Here is a 22,107-nt window from a genome sequence, read left to right as displayed (position 1 = left end):
GATACTACTACTTCTCCATACCTAGAAAAAACTACACCTGAGGATATATAACTCCACACAAAATCACATATTCCAACAGGAGTGTATGGAGTGCACACATCCAGAAACATTTACACTGAACATCATCTGGCCTTGAAGACTCAAGTCTTCACTGAAGTGTGACAGCTTTAAAGACTGCACCAGATAGCTTTGTGTCTATTCTAAGCAATATAGGCATTTGTGCTCTTCCTAAGCAGGAATTTCCTCAATTTTTCACTATTACCAAATGTCAGAGTTCCCTGGGCAAGTAACCAATTTGCCCAGACTTAAATTTTAGGGTTCTTCTCAAGACTCTGACAAGCCCCAAAAAAAAAAAAAAAAAAAAAAAAAGATTATGTTTTACTCAATATATTCGACAAGCAATGATACAAACCATTACCTTCACAGAATCATGAAAGGTAATTAAAATATTATATTTTGTAATATTAATTAATATTAAACTATTTTATAAGGTATTACACATCACCTACAGCAACAAACATATGATGCTTATTTATGTTCTCTTCCTCATCTCTTGTTATGCAGTTGCACATGTGATTTGACTGCCCATGAAAGCAACCATGCAAGACTGAAGTCCTCTGTCCACAGAACAGAGAGTACAAGTTAAGGTCTATGCCAAATGCTTCTGAGTGAAAACACCAGGCATGGAGACAAGTGACACAACACTGTATCTATCACTGACCGTACAGCTTTCTCTGACACACACCAGAGGTGAACAGTGCATATCCAATACTTCGTGCAGCAGTTTCAGGCAGGGACACAACAATACATATCCACTTATGCCTGCGAGTAGGCAGAATGCTCTTACCAAACCTGGAAAATTTGTCAAGAACACTGGGACTAATGTTCCCACTCTCCTGAAAAGCATCACTAGATTTTAAATTTCTTTTTAAAAAATACTGTGCCTCTTTAAATTGTCTTAAACATCTGGTATTTCAGATGGATGTAGCATGAGGTTTTAAAACAGAGTAAAAAAAAATAATTCTCAGTACTCAGTCCCATACCTGTTTGAGTGAACCTCAGCATAAAAACTGTACTTTCTTTATAGAAATATTTTCTTCTTTCTTTGCACCACAAAACACCTCACAGAGTGTTATAAATATCTCTCTGGAATATGAGACTTAGCATTACAAGATACCCGCAGTATATAAATAACTCTGGATGAAGACAGTACTACTGAAGAGCTAGGATGGGACAGGGAGCCTGCTTATATGGAAAAGGTAAATCTGTTTTTATTCAATACTCAGTTTTCCAAAATTTTCTTTTCATACTCTTATTTTATACCCTGATGGACATAAAATATGAATACTGAAAACTTCAGAAAACTATTTGATATTTCATAAAAACAGATACTTACCCTTCCCCCATGGGCAGACTCCCTCCTCTGGGGCAGATATTAGGAGCTATCAACATCATGACCACAGTCCATGTTGGGATGCCTCAGAGGGGGAAAACTACAATCCTGGGGGAAAATGAAATGTTCAATTCAAGTATCACTTATCCTGAAATGCCACTGCTGGTATTGGTTTTCTGATCAGGCAGCTTCTAATCTGGGCACCCTCCCTGTCTCTTTCCCTAATTAATTATTATGCATCAGAACAGCAGCATTTTTTTCTTGTGTTACCTGACTAACTCATCTTTTAGACAAGCTAACAGCCTCTTAAATCCAAGTAAGAGAACTTTCCTTGGATGTCTCTTTGTTTCCTGCATTTCTTCAAAACTACTGCCTCTTCCACATCTCTACCACAATCTTTCTCACACCATTTTTAAGATAACCGCTAAACAACACTGTTGCCAAAACATTTAGTTCTCTGCTTTTTTGGATTCCTCATCATTTTTCCTTCAATCTGGAAACACTAAAACCAATCTTACTTTCCCATACTCCTCACATAATACTATTTCATTAATTCATGAACCTTTGCATTTAAAACTCAAGCTCCAAACCTTTGTTCCAGAGACCTTCCAGAAACTTTATTCCAACTTTCACCACAATTCCTGTACCAAATACTCTTTTCTCAAGGCTTGCAATTCTTTGCACTTCCTATGTTAGCCTCCTCACACTCATATTAAAAAATCACAACCAAAAAGGTCTCCTTTATTTAACAATAGCATTTAAATATTATTAAACAATTTTTAAAACAGAAACATGTCAAGCACAAGACAGAACCACCTTGTCTAGCCTATGATTATTCTCGAATTAAAAACTTGCACTGACCTCAATGTGAGTGCTACTCATGTTGGACTAGGAACTGCAAAAGGGACTAATTTCAAGACAGAAAAATAATGGAGTGGTTTCAAGAGAGATTTCATTCAAGTATTTTATCTTAAGCATTACTAAAATGCTACAGAAAGATTAACGATTCTTGCCTGGCTGCAATCACTATCATACCGTACAGTGGCACAATCAAAAAAATTTGTCAAGAACAAATAAATCAAACACTTGTTTTATAAAATTATATTGCAGCCTTGAACAGCACACAGTGAAAACTGAATGAATTTTTGGAGGTCAGCTTACAACACAGAGGTGACAAAATGTTCAGAGTCCCAGACAGTGGTATTCACTCAAGGGAAATCTAAAGTGCCAATTACCACATTTTCACTTGCTACTCTCTTTTAGAATTTGTTATGTTTAATACCTGTCACATGCAGCACTACAGTGCTCAGGAAATTAACTGAGTATAGATATAAAGCAAAGATTATAAACTGAGACTTTATAAATATCAGTAACTGTACTAAATAACCAGTAAACAGTACTTTATAAATACCTTTGGTGGTGCTGCTTAATTTCACCCTCTTGCGCTTTCCCACACCTTGGCTACCATCCTGGTCCTCCTGGGGTAGAGCAAGAGTTTTAAAAATTGACAATCATATACTTAAAACATTATTGCCAGGAGATGGTATACTCTCAAAATTCTGGTTTAACTCCCAAACTAAAACAGAGAAGCCTTCAATATATTCTTACAAGAAAAACACTTTTACTGTTTACAGGAATCATGCACTGTGTACAACTCTTTAGAGAAAAACATATTTTTTTAATTGCCTCTTTTCCCCCTACAGGCAGCATTATCACCCACATTTATTTCATTCATTTTCTAATGTTAGTTGCTTTGATTTCTAAAAGTGATTGCTACAAAAGTTTAACACCACAAGATTTCTAACCTTGGCGCATCTAAGATTTTACCTTATCCACTTGTAGGGTATTGTAGGGTTTTGTTTCAGAGAAAAAATATCAGCCAACATATTCTATATCCAAGTCGACAACATATGAAATTAGCTACATACTTTCTAATCAATATAAACTTTTAGTGCAAGAACAAAGTATTTTTGACATCTTTAAGAGGCCAGTTCTAACTGCTTGCTCCCTACAGAATAATGGAAACATTTTATACAGGCATTTGTCATCTGATGCTTCCAAGGCACGCTACAAACAGCAAAGGCTCCAAAATGTAATACAAGTTAAAAACATCTCCACCACCACAAAATCAAGCACTGCATGTTAAAAAAGAATGTGACGTTACAGGAGTATATTAAATGTTGCATGGATCTTTGCCAACAATGGTAGTCCTAATGAAACTAGAAATAAAGATTCTTATTAGAACTAATAAAATGAGACATAATTAATGCAGATATCTACTGTTAAAAATAATCACTCAATATTCTTCTCCCCTAAGCAAATGCCATGTTTTACTCCCAAACTTTTCTGGAATGATAAGGAACCTGAATCTCAAGAAGTTACTATCCTATCTTGAGGAAGAAGATTGCTCACACTTTATATCTAAGGACTGACCACAAGTATAGTGTAAATGAAAGGTCTGAATTTGCCTAGCCTTTAATTTCCTCCATTTGAAAATTCATTTTAAGATGGACACACATTTGAACACTTAGGCATCCTGTGGTCTTCGTGAACACTACTTTGGTACTTCAATCAGGAATGAGTCAGTAAGTTCTCAGGATGCTGCCACTGCGCAGTCCCCAATCAGACTGGCCATGTATTCTCAAGAAAAAAATCGGACTTGTTGGGATATTACTATGAACTGCAGGACTCTGCAATTCAAGTCTCCTGCCCTGAAGAAAGCATCAGGGAACAAAGTTAATTTTTTATTTCATAATCTTTTTCCTCATCATGAGCTGCTTGACAAATACTAATTACTGAAAAGGAAGTCCACTCCTTTCATCCAAAATTCAAAATAGACTGTTCAGGTGGAAAGCTGAAATGCTTATTATAAAAATAATGTTCCTCTCTTCTGTACTCCCATGTGAGTTACATAGGGCATTTACAGTTTGTTTTTAATACCTGATTATACTCTCTTAGAGAAAAGTAAAATTATGTTATAATTAAGAAATGTGGCAAGAGTACGCTTTTAATGGGATTTTCTTCCTCTGGCATTTCAAATGAATGTAGAAAGGTTAAAAATGTTCTTCCTTACCAAGATCTAATGGTAGTATTATTTCACAGATGGAACACTAGACTACAAAATTTACATAGACTACAGATCAGAGCAGTACTTCTGCAGGGAACCAAACAGCTTGAAAAGTTTTGCACAGTTCAGTATTTAGTTTTACTTCTACAATAGTAGATGGTTCTAAGCAAAAATTAATCTGAAGGATGCCTGTTATTTCTCATGCTTTCCTTTCTGCAAAAGGAGAAAAAAGGCCCTCTCTAAACCTGTCCTCCTATTTAAGAAGATTTTATTTTCCAAGGAATCAAATAAAGCACAATCCATGAATGCTTTTGCCACACTGAGAGACAAACATTTTTATACGGGATATCTCTTTACATTATTTAAAGTCTGTTATATTACCCTACCAAAATGTCTAAGCTAAGGCTTACTAGTTGAAATTAGGTTTTAAGTAGTTGAGAGAAAAAAGATGAAAATAAATTGATAAAGTTACTCTACCAGAATTTAACTTTCCTCCACTTATTTATTAAAGCTCAAACTAAAATGACATTCTCTCCTTTTCACTCCCACTACAAATGTTTGGTAAGTAAGGTCAAGTCTACACATGAGAATTTATCTACAGAGAAATTCCCACTGCTGCTATCACCAGTTCAGCTGGAATCTCAAGTGCCAAATACTGCTACCAACACTCATAGCTTTACATGCTCTAAGTTTGCTTTAATCAAGTCAAATTTACTTGATAGTGATTTCTGGAATACCTACAGAGGTTTCTTCTCCATTACCTACATAAATTAAACTGGAACAGTATTAGCAAAACTCAGGATTTTTCAAGAGGTCCTTAGTAAATCAAAGGCATGAGATCTATTCCTTTATACCTCCATTATTCCTAATTAGTAAAACTGGGATCATGTATGGCAGATATAAGATGTAAGATTTGTGGGATTTGGCTGTAAGCATTCTCCCCCTTTAATGTTCTGCTGAAGTTCATTGCAGTCTTTAAGAAGTCTCACCTCATCTGAAGAATCCCCTTGTCCTGATGTTGCTGTACCACCTGTCAAACCTTTTGAAATAAAAAAGTTCAGAGATTCTTTTTATAACTCTTATATTGAAAAGACAGTATTTTAAGGTATTTAAGCCAGTATGAAATGGAACACTTCATTAATTTTCTTTGAAAGATACATAGCAGTGGACTGAGAAGTTGGAGTAAGATTTCCAAGCAATATAAAATCACAGATTTGCAAATATTTGCCATTGCAGAACTTCAATGCATGGTGTTAACAAATGAGTATTCTTTCAGAAATTGAAAAAAAAACCTTCTGATGGACTTCAGCGATCAAAAAAAAAATAAAATAAAATAAATCCACAGAACCTTTATAAGAAGAGGTGCTGTGGATTGATAATAATTTTGCTGAAGTGGCAAAATTCCACTATGAGCAATTTCATCTTGCCCATTCAAATTCCACTGTTAGGACTGGAAAAATGGTGCTTAACATATTAGCAACAAGAAGTTAACATGTTTAGCTTTGCTGATAGAACTAAGAGTCCTCTAATTTGGTAGTGCAATAAATAACAGCTAATTCCCTAAGTTTCATTAAATCAGCTATTCTTAAAAATAAACCCAAAGCAGTTTATATAAAACCCATCAATAATCAAGTCTTCTCTTAAAATATTTTTCTACACAAACCTTGAACAGATAATGTGCTAGTTCCAGCTCCTTGTTCCTGTATACCACATGCAATTTTATCCTCAGGAAATGCCAATCCAGAGCCTTTCAAAGCAATGAGGTACTTTTCATGACTTTTCTTTGCACATGCATTCTCTCCAACACCTTGAATGTATACATAAAACAGTATTAAAGCACAAATGCAGTTCCTTGATTCATATGCTTCATACTCTATGCAAGCAATCTAAAAAATGGCCCACAATGCTTTAGTTTAATAACACATATTCTCCATTCAAAGAGTCCAGATAAGCATGTCTTATTTTCCATTCCCTTTCTGTATTTCTGTATCAGGAAATCCATCACATATAGGAAAGAGAAGTAATTAAATTACTCCCATTTGAATACTATAACAGGAGTGAAAAAGGAAGGAAAGACTAAAGAGAACTGCCTGTGAGGCAGCTTTATTAAGTGTTTCTCCTTTCAAATAAGATTTGGAGATTGCCCGTTCTTTAACTAGCTGCTGCCCAAGCCAGTTATGGCAACTTAAAACCACAGTAATTACTATTTGCTCCATACCTATGCAAAGAACTCTTAATCACAAGAAAATAACATGGAATTAATTTACACTAGGGGATCTGGGTTAGTTGTGACTGGCCAGCATTCTCAGATTCATTGTGGTTTGGTACAGGATTAAAAAAATAATGAAGAGGGGGGTAATGTTTAAGAAAAAAAGATGAGAAGGCTTTGCACAGAAATGCAGGACAATGGTCTTTTGCCATTCAGTTCTCCTCCAGTAATCTATGTGAGAGCAGATCGCAAAAATAAGTTAGACATTCCACTTTGAACAACTTTGTTATGACTAGTTTGGTAATACTATGCTAGAATAGATTCCTTATAAAACTTTCCTGAGAAGATGTTTCTTTATACGTTTATTTGGGACACAGATCAGATATTTGCTCTTACAGCTCTTAATAACAAATGTTTCTAGTCACTCTGAAGCTCACCCTCCTATAAACGTAATATCCTTAAAAATAGTCTTTTTTTCTGTACTTTGAGATGTCAAAAAAAGCCCATGCAGAAACTGAAGTTATAAACAAAACTGACGCCCTTAATTCTTCATAGTTTGAAAATGTAATTATTAGAAATAACACAAACATACCAGAGCTAAGATTTTTGTAGAACTGTTGGCTAGTTAAAACCTGGGTAAGAACTGATCGCATTGCACCTCCCATTTTGGTCAAGTCTTCCAGGAAGGAAACATGAGGCTCCAAAACCTGAAGAATTTTATGAAGGTCTTTCTCTGACGGCAGATCAAGAGCTGAAAACCACATAAGAAGAGCTTTTGATGCAGATGTAATGTAATTTAGTCAAAACTGCCACAAGCAGAACAGTTATGACCACTGCAAATAAAAATAATTTATATATTCATAATTTTCTAAAATTCACACATACAAATTTCAAACTATACCTGGTTTCATTTTCTGGAAGAGCTCAGCACAATGCTAGGTAACCCTTAAAACATATTTAAGCATGCTAGCAGGTAATAAAATCAAATCACCTAGTCAGGCTGCAATTTTGTTAGGAAGAGAGGTACAAAATACAATGACATAAACTATGGATAGCATTTGTGTACTGTGTCTTCGTAAACTGCAAAGCAAGAGGTAACAGCATGGTAAGATATTCTAGATACATGCAAATTCAAAACATACCAGGCTCATTATATCCCTCTCTTAAGTGCTGAATCAGACTAAAGATGAACTGTGGAAGAACTAATTCTGACATCATCAACAAGTCTTTCGGAACACATGGAACATTTGAATCTGATTTAATCCGGTGTCTTTTACAAAACCTATAAAACAGATGAGAAAAATGTTAGCCAACCACAGCTCAGCAATGTTAACATGTACTAAGAAAAGCATTCCTTTTTCCATTTTCCAGAGAGTATATGCTTTTACATTAAAGGTGCTATGGAAATGGTGTTCTAAAATTCCATCTACTCTGCTCAAGCCCATTTTGATTCTGAGGACCGAGAATTATAAAGCTGCCAATTATTTTTCTGCTGCTCAAAATTCATATATATAATATCCCAGCTTCTTCCCATACATATCAGAAGTATTTTCCATTGAACAATTAGAAGATCTGACTTTCCTCTCCTCTCTGTGACATAATCAGAGGTTGGACTGATTTTTCAAGTCATCATTCAGATAATGACTTTAAAATGTCTTTGGACAATAAAAACAACTTTAAAAGGCACAAGACTTTGCAGGATCAGTGTGTTTCAAATGTACAGCAACCAAGATTTACAAAATCCTAAAAAAAATGTTTCATTTAAAAAAAAAAAAAAGAAAACATTTATTCTTTGGAAAATTCCTGCATGGTAGTAGCTGACGCTTGGCTAATGCACAGTGACATGAGGTTGAGCCAAACCCCATTAGAGGAGACAGAATGATTTCCCACTCACTTAACAGGAGCCTGACTCAAGAGACACTGAATACTTTTCAGCTCCCAAGCTATTTTTAGAAAGGACATACAACAATATCAAAGAGTTATTTACCCACGTCAAAAACAACACTAAACAAAGAATAGACTAAAAATATATCACACAAGAATCAACTTTACTGGAAAGATTCACTAGATTTTACCAATAATTTTTCAACACAAAAATTCAGAAAAAAATACAGCTTTGTTTGAATATGAAAACTGTTTATGCCATAGTTTCCAGAAGCAGTCTGCTACTTTCTAAAACTTAAGCCTTTCTTTTTTGAGGACCATTGAAGAATCACCTTCAAGAGAAGAAGGAAATAGAAGAAAGCCACAAAGCAAGTATCTGAATAAAAAACAAAAGGCAAAAATAAAGAAAAGAAAATGCAAATCCTACATTTAAAATGGCAATTCACAAAAATGGCTAGCAAATTCACAAGACTAAAGACTAGGAGCTTCTCCTTTGCTTTTGCACATTAAAAATGAAAATTTTTATTAAGAAAAGGTACAGAACAGTACTAGCTCAGTTGATTTGCTGTTTGTATATACACCCAATATATCCCTGTAAGGGAAAGGGCCTGACAGAGAGAGCTCAGTGACAATTTTCTGTTAATTAACATCCACATAATTAGTGTTCACCTTTGCCTTCCACTTTTCATACTACATTCACAGAAGTTATGAAAAGCCATTCCACGTTCCTTGTTCAAGTATGGATGAACAGCACAATTTGCAACTGCAGGGAATTCAAAGGGGCTTGTAAAAGTCATTCACATTTTCTCTTTGGTCACATATTGAATGGCCTGAATTGCCAGAAACCTGAACTGCTAGAAATCACAAATGTGGCTTTATCTATGCTAAAATACGGTATTCCATATTTTTAAAGTAATTGGTTTCCTTTTCACCACTGCCCTTATAAGAGGTGAAAAGTAAATAAAGATCTAAAAGATACAAAAGGAAGGAATTACGACACAGTGCCCTCTAAAATCTTTTACAGCCCACAACCCCCCCTCCATATATTTTACATTCTGTCAAAAGATGTTTTCACTGTTTATGATCACAAGCTAAGGAAGCCACTGTAACAAAACACAAAGGTAAAGTAATTTTGAATCCCACCTTCTGGTGGGCACAAGACTTCCTTCCACAGAAAATAAGCCCTGCTCCCCATGAAGTCTATGTCAACATGCCAGTTCTGAATCCATCACAACAGAATCAGAGTTAAAAAGGACCCAGAAGAATCATCGAGTGCAACCCTTAAGTGAATGGTGCCTATGGGAACTGAACCCATGACCCTGGCATCACTAACACCGTGCTCTAACCAACTGTGCTTATCTCAGGGTCATGGATTAACGATCCCAAGTTTTACATATCCTGAAAATAAGTTATGAATATGTTGTCTCTTGAGAGTCTCAAGAAAGCATTATTGATTTATAAATTGTGCTATTACTGCTATATTAACACAGATACTGGAAGACCAATAAAGGACCCAGATTTGATTCCCTGTAAGGAAAAGCTCTTTCATTGTCACATGCATAAACCACAGAAGGTTCAAACATGAAACAATTTCTAGATACCAAGCACTAAACCTTACAGTAGGAACATCAATGTAATTTTACAAAAGGCACCATACTCTGTATTTATGGTTCAAAGGCTACAGTGTTAAAGTAGTACAGTCTAGAATTACCCAAAGTTCTATTGCAGAGTATTATATGAATTCCTCTATAAATACTGACAAAAATGCCAGACAATGACTTGGAAGGTCTTCAGAGTTAAGACAACAGCTGCTTTAACTAAAGAAGAGACTGAACCCCAAGCTGTGTATAGGAAGAAACAAGCTGAGATTTCTTATACAGGCCAAAAGAGATACCTGGACAAACTCCTCAATGGGTTATACAGTCACTGGACAAACAGCAGTCAAAGCTATTCCATAATCAGTTCCCTATGTACTTCTGAAAGAACTTCCTTACCACAGCAGCAGCTAAAGAATTGTACATCTACATAAATGTGCATTTCAAAATGCTTCCGAGACTATCAAAACAGGCTTTAATAGGCAACAAAAAGGAGCATGCCCAGATCTCTCCTGATACCATCAAGCCCCAGAAATCCACCACTTGCAGCAGGGAGAAATCTCTAATGGGGCGAAATGAAAGGTGGATATAATCTAGATAAGAAATATATTTTCTGAAAAAGCTCAAAAATAATGATGGAGAGGAAGACTGAGTAGGTAACTTACAGATCACCTTGATCTAAGCTTTTTAACTAGATTTCAGTATTGCAAAATACTTCTTCCAACAAGCCTGTAGTTCTTACCACTCTTTTAGCAGTTCATATTTCTTGCACTATACATTTATCAAATAGTTTACTACTATACTAGGATTAAGAATGAGTACATCAGAGAAAATGTCAATTCAATACAGAAATATTCAAGCCCTATGTATCTGAAGGTCTAGAATAGAAATAGTAAAATACAGGTCCACGTGAAGACAAAAAACAAACTTTTTTCCTTAACATTTTCTCTGATTCAAAACCATATTCTGATTTTGCTTTTCTATGTATTTTCCCACCTTTGAAATCACTTTTTCACAAAAAGCTAAGGCTAATTTTAGCAAATGGAGAGGTTAAATAGTAAACTCGCAATTAAATAAAAACTTAGGTTTAACAAAGAATCTTGTCCACATGACTTCAAATAAAATTCTTACATTTCTTATGCTGCATTAATATCTTATTTGTGAAATGCAGAACATTGCTGACATCTACATGAATAAGCAATACCATTTGATACAAACATAAGCAGCAATATCTTCTGAACAACTTCAATGTCAAACTTTCCAGATTCATTCCATTCTTTCCTACTATTTTCGTTTTTAATAATTCTACTGTGAATTTCCAAAATGCATTTTAGAAGTGGGTTCTGGTAAAATAACTCCTTCATTTTAGGCTACAGTTTCACAGCCTAGTTGAAGTAGATCAGTCCTGCCACAACTCTTTCTTCAGCCCTCTTATTTGTTCTAGCAGTAGCATTTGACTGATCCTATGTTAAACCAGCTCAGAAGCTAAGCCAGCAGAAGTTATTTACTTGTAAGAATATATAAAAAATTTCACTGTGCCAGTTTAAATCCACCAAAACTCACACACTGGTCTCCTTGGAAATCACACTGAAATCCCCAAATCATTTTGCTGTCATCCCTTTCCTTGTTAACCTGACAGGGAGAAAAACACAGAACAAAATAAACCAAAACCCCAAACATTGACATGTAGGAAAATGTCATCCTGGCCAACCAGCACAAGTAGATACAATGCTCACTGTGGAGGCAATTCCACCACTTCAAAGGAGAGTTTTTAAACTCTGCAGTTATCATGGCAGCTGATTCAGTACTAGCCCGACCACACCTTTACAGCTTTTGAACATTTGATCAGTCCTTCATCCACTACATCCCACAGTGTCTCAAGTTTCAGGTGCATTCCAGAAACTTGACATAAGTTCACTATACACAGATGGACTATTTTTACCCTCACTTTTCTCTATTTTGTCCTCTGCCTTGCTGTGTTTAAAAGTCATTTGTTTTTAAACCAGATCATAAGACTTCCAAAAGAAAGCATCCTGATTTCACATTCTTAATGGTACTACAGCATTACGAGTACCTGACTCTGACAGAAGCTTTTAGAGAAAAGGATCTGGGACCCAAGCGACAGAATCCAAATGAAAACTGCTGGAAATCAACTCTTAAGCAAAGAAAGTAAAGCTCTACTTGATTCTTCAATTCAGTAAGCCATACCTAAACTGAGTTCTTATTTAAAACATAAAATACATTTCATATGTACATATATGGTATACTATATATTCATACTGTATACCTCATGACTGACATCATGTAATGTTTCATAAAGTATTCAAATGAAGTCTTATAAATACAAATTCAACACAAGTTTTTTTAAAAGCATGTATTCTGTTTCCATTCTAAAACAAATACACAAATATTATTCTTATATACTCTGATTCTACAAAATAAATGCAAGATACAAAGTACTTTTTTGAGTGCTACAATTGTTTCTGAATTCTTACAAAATGGTTTCATCATTTCTTGTGCACTGGTAGAGTCGTTAAATGTTTCTTCCAGCTTTTGCCCTTCAAATACCAAACCAAGTCTTACTTCAAAACAAAGTAAAACTTGCATAATCAGGATTAGAAAACTATCTGGATGAAAAAAGGCTTTGATATATTGTAGGGTTGCTTTATGTAAATCCACTGTCCCTAAAAATAACAAATACAATGGTAACTCTGAAGAAATGCAGAGAAATAAACCTACTGTTCCTATTAAAATTAAGTTTAGCATGTTTCCCCCACACACCCTAGTAACTGTATTTTATTAGTTAAATTCCTTTCACCTGCAAAACGGGCTTCCAAAAGTGAACCAATGTGGTACTGACTTCAAAACCCAAGGAATGATCACTCTTCTGCTCTTTATGAAAACTGCAAGCTACAGAGTTCATAGACAAAACTGAATACTTGCATTTCTGCTATTAGAGGCAAAGCCAGCTGAAAAGATGTCAGTCTAACTCTGCTGCCTCTACTTTGGAAATGTTCTGGTTAGAAGAGTCAATAGCAGAGGACAATGAAACACGGCAGAATAACTAATGGCTTCTCAAGGAAAAAAGAAAAAAAAAAACAGCTTGAAAGGACATCTTTTCAGGCTTTACACTTTCATGACAAAGCTGACTGGCCAGGTTAGGAGGCTAGAAATCAGAGTTTGGACACTAAGAAGTTATTTCAATCCTTGCAGAACAGCAGGAAGAGAGGCAATGATTCACTAGCAGCTCCCTTGGTGCTCAGTACTACATTAAGTGAAGAAGCACACCTGTTCAAATTAAAGCAGACAAAGCTGCCCTGCAGAGCATTTCTAGTATTCTTTGTTAGTCCTTAGACATAAATATCTTGCATAGTAGACAAAACTACAATGATTTTCATTAGTATACAAGTACCTATTATCAATCAGAAACAGAAGATTTGGCAGTTTCAATCAAAAGGCCTTTCTTAAACAAAAATTGAGAAAGAATGAGAAGAAATAGACTTCTGAGAGCTGAAGCTGAGCTATGTTTGAAAGGAACCACAAGTTGTTGAATTTGAGCATTTTGATAGCCAAGAGAGCAACTCCAGAGAGTAACACAATCTGCTGTTGCAAAAATATTCTTTAGAGAAAGGGTGAATGCTCTGGAATAAAATTACTGCACTGTAATTGCATCCAAGTACAACTTACTTTTACCTAGCTTGATTGAAAAGCCTCAATCTACACACAATTTGAAATCTATTTGTATAATATTAGACACACAGCTAGACAGCTTACAAAGTTAATACGCAGTCTCTTTGGTACAGCTTTTGCAAACATCACAGTGATTGTAAAGCAAAACCCTTACAAATTAGAACAGTCTTTACTTATGCTATTAATGGAAATATTATTAAAATTATCTTTATTCATTTATTTGCATGTATAAATACAGTCTTCAACAGGAACTGCAGCCTTTTCAGCTGAGAAAAGAAATGTACATCTTAAAGGAGCAGCTAAATTTAGTATGTCAGTGTATTGAAGAAGGCATTGACAAGAACACACTTCAAACACAACTCTAAAAAACAGTCTTTATCAAGGTTTACATGAAAAAAGCACCCAAGAAAAATATTTACATTCAACAGTCTTCCACAGCACGGAGTCTAAAGGTATCATCTTTTTTTTTCCCCTTCAACTATGAACTAAAGATAGCGGAATTAAGATATAATGTGTATTCTAATTCTGGATGCTTAACTTAGTAATATTTAGGATCCGATTTTGCAGAGTTCTTAGTCTTACACAGCATTCACAAGCAAAATTACCAGCTGACTTCAGAAGTAGACCTGAAAGACAAACAGATCAGCAAATAAAATATCTGGTCCTAAGGCCTCATCAGAGCAGATGTCTGCCTGGCCCTCAGTCTTCCCAAACCATTTATAAGCCCATATGCAGTCTCCCTGACCAGTTGCTTCTGGAGTCACATCAATTATCCACTTTGAAGTATATGGACAGTACATCTACTTGAAAGAACAAAAAGCAAGTGTACAAAATAGAGTTAGCAAAAACATTTTCTGGCTAACAAAATTCTCCCAAGAGAATTTAAACAGGTAGCATGTAGTATTTTGACCCAAATACTTCACGTGACAAAGTTCTAAGTGACTACACAGTGCAAAACAAATGCAAAAACAACCTTCATTTCTTCCGGATTTGAGTAAGGTGTGTGAATTTTAACAACAGGCATCAACTTAAGCTTCGGCCAGGCCTCCAACAGACAAGGTGTGTATATAAGTAATTTGCTGTTCTCTTAGAAAGTATTTATGTGTTTCATGCCAGAGCCATTATCAGTTCAGACACTGTGCAGAAACAAAGAGGTTGCATACTGAAAAAGTCAGGAGTTTATTTAGTCCTTGTTACTGTAATAGCCATTTGGGTATCTCTATTAATTCAATGCAAAGAACATTCATTGTTTTCAAAGCTTAGTACCAAAACCCTCTACAAAGGAAGGCATCTAAGATACTATTATTTAAAATCACTTGCAGCTGTCAGATACCATTCCAGGATTTTTAAAAAATATAAAATTCCTGATACTGTACAAGTGATAAGGAAGTATGGCCTGAAATCTGAATCAACATTTATGATCATTAAGAAAGATCTAAGAAACAATAGCTCTTTAGGAATGTGTTCTCTAAACATACTCCCAAAGCCACATTTGTTCCATTGCCAACAGATCCATTGACAGCTCCATGTAGATCAGATATATAGCAGACAAACACTCCACCCTGACGCAGTAAACTTAGAATCCTGGGCAGATGATAGGTCCATAAAAGGTATAAAAGCAGCTTTAGAATTTGGTGGGATCAAAGTAAAGGAACTGAAAATCAACATTGGTTAGCCCAAAACTAAACAAGACTATTTCAGAGAGCTCTAAAAAACAACTCTTCTTAAATGGAATATATACCAAGGCAAATTACAAAGCAATAGACAAGTGATACAATGAATAAGCCAAATTTCAGGAAAGGCAAGATACATATCAATCATATCTTGTGAGCTCAGCCTTCACAGTACTGCTGAGTTCTTCAAATCAGACTGGTCCTATCAGAAAACCTTTGGGGTAAAACCATCATTTAAATTTGTTCAGTAATTAACACAGCAATAGTTCAAGCTTTGAAATATTTATAGTTATGTATATTGATATGTTTCAACATCTTACTGATGACTTTGAAACAACTATACATTGTTCCAGAAGCATGTATAAAGTAACAATGCATATAGTCAGGTCACAGCTCTAAAGGTAGTAATAGAAAACCAGCACTTGGCTTCAACCATTTGGAATACATCTCAGCAACTAATTTAGAGGCTGATGTAGTCCTAATTATAGACATTCTTAAATTAAATCAAGTCAGGCAGGTTGGAGAGCTGAGTGTATGACATGGTAGACTTAATCAACATGTTGGTCTGCAATGTCTTTTGCTTTCCAAGAATAAGGCCTAACATGAAGCTCTATGTAAACTACACGGTGAAATCCTAAGAAGCAATGCATTATCTTGAGCTTTATGTCTGGGGGAGTCATGACGGAGGACAGAGGAAAAGAATTATTTATAAATATATGGTAACTTCAAATTCTGTGGTCCTTGTAAATCCCAGTATGAATCCCTGTACTTTGTATGTGGATGAACACAGTGAAGATTTTGTTCTGAAGAGTTACATCCATCGTATGTGACCATGGATTTATCTAGACTCTCACACTAAGCTTACAGCCATTACAGCTTAGAATTCTCTTCAGTCCCTCCTTGGTTGCCCAAAGGATTTCAGAGGCAGAAAAGATGCATGGAGGATTTGACAGAGACCCTGCAAAACACCATTTGTACCAACTCAACAATCCTGAACACACAGGCATTTTTATGTGATTTCATGAAACTCAGAAACTAAACTAAAGTTGGCTACTTGTGGGCTCTGAGCCTGTTGATAAAGCATCTGTTTCACCAACCCCTTGAAGAAAGTTCCAAAAGAGCACCCTTATCTCTTTTAGGCTGCACTACCAAACCTAGCCTAGGCCCTGGAGAACTGAAAACCTCTTGGCAATTATTAAACAAAACGATTGATAGAGCCACACTGGAAGGAATGATCTTGAAGCAGCAACATGCTATATATAGGATATGCAGGTGATTTGCTGTTGCAAGACACTCCATAAAATAAACATGTAATCTACTTCATGCCAGCAAAACAATAATTGTCTGTATGTCCCAAAACACAGCCACAAGCAGATCTGACTTTTTTGTTCTTAAGGGAATCTCAGCGCTACAGTCCAAGATGGTAAGAGACCTTTCCTGATAAACATGCGCAGAATGCATCCAAAGATAACTAGTAATAATAGCTTTCTCAAGAGCAAGCTTCCTTTTTCATTGTCACTCCATTTGTTCAGATTTTCACAAGTCTAGAATATGAAAAAGATCCTTTACTCTTAGCTACCGAATGTAAAAGAAAGAGAATATAATCTTCCATAGTTCCCAATCTCTGAAGTATTTCTGAAAAGGAATAAAAGGAAGGATAGAATTTTATGGGGACAGAATTGCAAAGGTCATCAAAATTAGGTATCTACCATCCAAAATGTAAAAGAAATATTCAATAACCCTTACTAGGTGCAAACATTTTAAAACACTGAAAAAAATCAGGGCCATTTCTAAATAAATTAAAGCAGAAAAAAATCAAGCAGTTTAGAAACCAAGAATGTATTTCTCATTCTTACTTCACCAGCAAGAGGAGGCAAAGAGAATTTTCCAGCCTTTTCATAAGAGGATCACAGTAGACCCAACAGATACATTTGTCTCCAAGAGAGACATAACGATGAAAAAAAAAAAAAGAGAGAGAAGTCTGATCTACTGTGCAGGTCATACAGGATCTCTATGAAACCTACACTGACTCACACTTTAAGACACAGAGCTGAATGGAAAGATAAGCAGGGATCAGTAGAGACAGAGCTGCAGGAAGTTTAGAGCTAGGTACCTGAATGTGCTTTTGAACACACAGCATATACCATCAATCTGTGAGAGTTATCTTTCTTATACCTATAGGATTTTTTACTTGATAAAGAAACAGCCGACTGTTGCAAGTGGAAATGGATAACACCTTAGTCCCTTTGATGTAAGTCACAAGAGAAGACAACATTATGTCAATGGAGCCACTGGTTGCCATAACTACCAAGAAATACACAAAAACCATCACTGCACAAACCTGTTAAACAAAATTCTTAACCTGACTTTTCACCTTTCAGGATATGCAACCCTCACCAGAGGTACTATTCGTGTTGTGCTATAATGCAGCACCAAAACATCTGCTTCCCACATGATTAATTTAACAAGTAAGTCAAGACACAGACATACTCTGAAACAGGACACAGCAGCACACAATAGCCAGTGTTGAGGCTCTCTAGTATATCAGGTAATTGTCTACAGACTTAGAGGGGAATCAGAACAAGACAGCCATAGAAACAAGATGGTACGCAGCAGTAACAGATTATTAACTAGTTATACTCTTATAATATCCATATGGCATATTGCTTTCTTCAAGCTTATTTCATAATATATCAGTTTCATTATAATACAAGACCATCTACTAACCAAAAAAATACTCCAGTTGGAATTTTCTCCTGTGCAACTGCATGTTTTTTTTTTAAATCCAACAGATGAACTCATTTGAACTATGAGCATATGTCTACTCAAAATGCTTTAGAACTGAAGATTTTTTGCTTCTTCAGAACATTATTAATTACCTCTGAAGGGCTTGCTAAATTTCACTTGCAAATAGCTATATACCATATGGGAGACAACTACAAACTATTTTTACCTCCTGACATATCAATGGATTTTAAAATCTATTCAACCTTGCCACAGGAAGAATTTTTAATACTTTCTCAAACAGCTACATTTACAAACCTGAATATTTTCTAAAGTCTACATTACATTCTAATAGATAAGATCAACTTCAACATCATTTTGATGTTTAAGTGTTAACTTAAACATCAAAAACACTGAAATCTGCATGGAAATCAAAAGGCTCAAAAATGTGACAATCTGATTTTTCCAGAACAAATGAGAATTACACAAGGTGCCTAAAGCAATTCAAGGTACCTAAGGCAAATCAGTATCCATCTATTATGCTATATTCCACCTTCTTTTTATAAAGGCACCAGAAATAAAAAAACTAACACTCAGGTATCCCTATAAAGCAAATTATACATTTAATTAGTACTACAAGATTAACACATACCCATCCCCATACTCTAGGGCAAACCATCTCTAGATTTACATTAGCCATCCTAAAGGTAATGAAAAGATATTCCAGATTCTAAACTGGAGAGATTTCTTTTATAGCAGATTAGTGAACTAAGACTTCAAAAGAAGTATTTTTTGAGCTGCATAAAATAAATAACATGAATATGGAGACCAGATAACAAGAACAGAAACAATAGTTACTACAGTATTCATATACAGCATCTACACAAAATTTTATCTGAGCAAACAGATGGTAGATAAAGTTTGTAAGCAGGCACCACATTTGATTCCCTTGCTATTAATAGAAGCCCAGGCTGTAGTGGTCAAGGTTATATCAGGCTAGACACACTCCAGTTTCCTAAGTCCACCATGAAGGCCATCCAACTTTGAGATGCAAAGCATTACCTTTGTAATTGGGCAGTTGATTTGTATACACAAAGTTAAAACACTGTATAAACATGCTGCATGGTAGTAATTCAAGTCAATAGGTAAAACTGCGTGTTCGCACACATTAATATTTTTCACAATGGTTTAAGCGTAATTTACTTTGTCTTGCACAACAAAGTTTCTAGTTCACTTAATTGCAATGGCTTAACATCAGTTCTTATCTGCAGAAACAGAAGTGACCTTATGTTAAAAGCAGACACCCCATATGCTGTCATGTATTGTCCTCCTTCTATGTCCAAGAGGACAGGAAAACCTACTGCTCAACACCGAGTGTTGTTTCTGAACAAATATTATGCAATTCTTTATCTTTAGTGACCAAAACTCCTGAAGTGACCTACCTCACAAATAAGACAATTTACTCTCCAATTCTACCATTAAAAGTAGTAAGTAGGGTACATAGAAACGAGAAGATTGTTACTCCCTTGGGGTTTGCATCTGCTTACATTGCAAATTTAACAGCATTTTTTATTTCTTCTGCATTAAACCAGCTTTCCTCAAGAAGAAAACTGTTTAAAATAAGAGACAACTGGGAAAGCTATACAGTCTGGGATGAGAGCAGGATGACAAGTTATTTTAATATGCACCCTACAGTAGTTCAATTTGTGTGTACTGTTAAAATCCTGCCACTAAGAGGAGTCCTAAGTCTAATCCACAGTGAACAGTGGAAGAAGTAGTATTCATTTTTTTCCTGTTTCTCAAGATCAAGGGAAACTCTTACTTCAGTGATGCTGAGGAAAGCAGAATCACCACAAGTTGAAGAAGAACTGATAAAGAAAGAATCACTTTTTCTTTGCAGTAGCAACTTGAAACCACTGAAGATTACTGAAAGCAAAAGGAGGGAAGAAATTCCGCCACTGGAGGAAGTCGATCAATAAGAAGACCCCACCAAAAAAGAATTAATAAATGATGAAGGCAGATAGCAAGAGAAAGAAAAGCTGAGAAAAGTATAAGAAACAAAAACTGAAGCCACCCGAAGGCCTGCAGCAGAAAAATGGTGATTAGAGATGCAAAGAACTGGAGTCAAGGCAACAACATTCAAGAAACAGAAGAAACAGAATTAATGAAATCTCTAAGTAGAAATGCAAAAAGAGAAGGAATCTTAAGATGCTGAGTGAGTGATACAGAGTTATAGACTGTAAATTTGCAAAAGCAAGAAAAGAACCAAGGAAAATGTTTTAAAATTTCTCTATGTTCCTAGTGTTTTGTGGTAGATACACCACAATTTAGCATACCATCTCATCCAGGCTAAGACAGTCAAGACAGACGATTCCAGAAGGCTTGTCAGAAGAGACTCCTCATTCAAGCACTCCAAACTGTCATCTAGTGAAGCCTTTAGCTAGCTGGTGAATCAACAGGAACATAAGGAGCTCCAAAAGACACTCGGTTGTATAATTTGAAGTTTACTGGCTAGGTATTGCCTTCATCCAGTAACTGATCTTTCCTTTCACCATTGAGTACATATTAGAACAAAGAAGAACTTAATGTGGTACCGATTCCTCTTCTTCTGACCAGGCACTTCAGTCTTGCCTCCAGTAGGTCAGAATACAAAAGACCTTTGACTTCCACAAAACCCTACCCTATTGTATTCATCCGAGCTTTACCACATTCCTTGATTTAAAGCAAAGGTAGCAAAATGAACTGTAGACCGGGAAATCACACAAAAATGGCTCCCTCTCACTCAATCTGTTCAATACTTTGGCTTATCTGCTCACATGCTGTCCCAAAGTATTTTGACTTCACGGCTAGCTGTGTTAGGCCAAGGCTGCAAGCTAAAAGGTGACAGGTACTGCCTCCCATGCACTCTGCCTTATCAACTTTCCTGAAGGCTGGCACTCGCTGCAAGGGCAACAAAATTCGCATGAGCGTCCTAAAAAAAAGGCGCACACACATCAACAAAGCCACCTTGCCGAACCCCGGCGGACTCCTCGCTCAGCCCGTGGTCCGAGCTGCAGCCAGGGATAGAGCCGGCCTCACTTACTGCCCTCCCTCAGGGCGGCTGCGGGCCGGAGCCGCGCTCCCGGCACGGCCCGGGCACGGCTCCGCCGCCCGCGGGGGCGCCCCCGCCGGAAGGTGCCCGCCCGCCCCGCCGCGGCCGCTCCGCGCTCACCCGGCCTCCCGCATGACGTTGCTGTCGCCGCAGTCGCAGGCGCCCCCCGCCTGGCTCCGGAACATGTTGTAGTCGTGCCCAGCGTGCTCGCCCTGGTGGAAGCACTCGGCGCACAGGCTCATGCAAGGCGAGATTCCGCACGTCCGGCACCGGTAGGCCACGAAGTTGGCGGTCCATACCAGGCCGCACAGCGTGGCCGGGTCGTAGGCCCGCACGGCTTGCACGAAGCTGTCCCAGGGCTCCCCGCCCGGCAGCAGGCAGCGGCACCACTCCAGCGCCTCGCCCGCCGCCTCGCCGCCGCCCGGGGCCGCCGCCGGGGCCAGCACCCGCTCCAGCAGCGCCCGCAGCTCCCCCGCCGCCCCCGCGCCGCCCTCGCCGCCCAGCGCCGTCTTCAGCCGCGCTGCCGTCGCCCGCTTGTCCCTGCTGCTGGCGCCGGCCCCCGCCATGACGGGACACCGAGGGGCCGTTACGGCCGCGCCGGGCTCCTGATCCGTGATCCCTCCGCCGCCCTCGCTCCCCGCCCCGCGGCGCCGCCCTCTCGCGATAGCCGCGGCACCGGCGCCCTGCCCGCCGCCCGCGCCCCCCTCCCGACACCGCCTCTCCCCTCCCCTGACACCACCCTCCTCTTCCTCCGCCCCTGCCCTCCCGCCGCCCTCCCAGC

General features: G+C 37.4%; 1 protein-coding gene across 5 annotated transcripts in view; it reads right to left on the bottom strand.

Moving 5' to 3' along the window:
* Window positions 1–21,892, bottom strand: part of UBR3 (ubiquitin protein ligase E3 component n-recognin 3) — a 103,561-nt gene extending 81,669 nt beyond the window's left edge. For all 5 annotated transcript variants that reach the window (XM_088059171.1, XM_088059172.1, XM_088059173.1 and 2 more), the window contains exons 1-6: window positions 21,447–21,892; window positions 7,812–7,951; window positions 7,262–7,420; window positions 6,124–6,267; window positions 5,450–5,499; window positions 2,805–2,871 (exon numbers count right to left, since the gene is read on the bottom strand). In XM_088059171.1, the coding sequence (XP_087915297.1) occupies window positions 2,805–2,871; window positions 5,450–5,499; window positions 6,124–6,267; window positions 7,262–7,420; window positions 7,812–7,951; window positions 21,447–21,892 (1,006 nt within the window). The remainder of the gene's footprint in view (window positions 1–2,804; window positions 2,872–5,449; window positions 5,500–6,123; window positions 6,268–7,261; window positions 7,421–7,811; window positions 7,952–21,446) is intronic.
* Window positions 21,893–22,107: the final 215 nt, after the last annotated feature.

The sequence above is a fragment of the Pseudopodoces humilis genome, chromosome 8 (assembly GCF_049639895.1).
Source record: "Pseudopodoces humilis isolate 2021_Gansu_Grassland_sample_001 chromosome 8, ASM4963989v1, whole genome shotgun sequence".
NCBI lineage: Eukaryota > Metazoa > Chordata > Aves > Passeriformes > Paridae > Pseudopodoces > Pseudopodoces humilis.
Note: the sequence above shows the minus strand (reverse complement) of the source record. Positions and strands in the feature narration are given on the sequence as shown.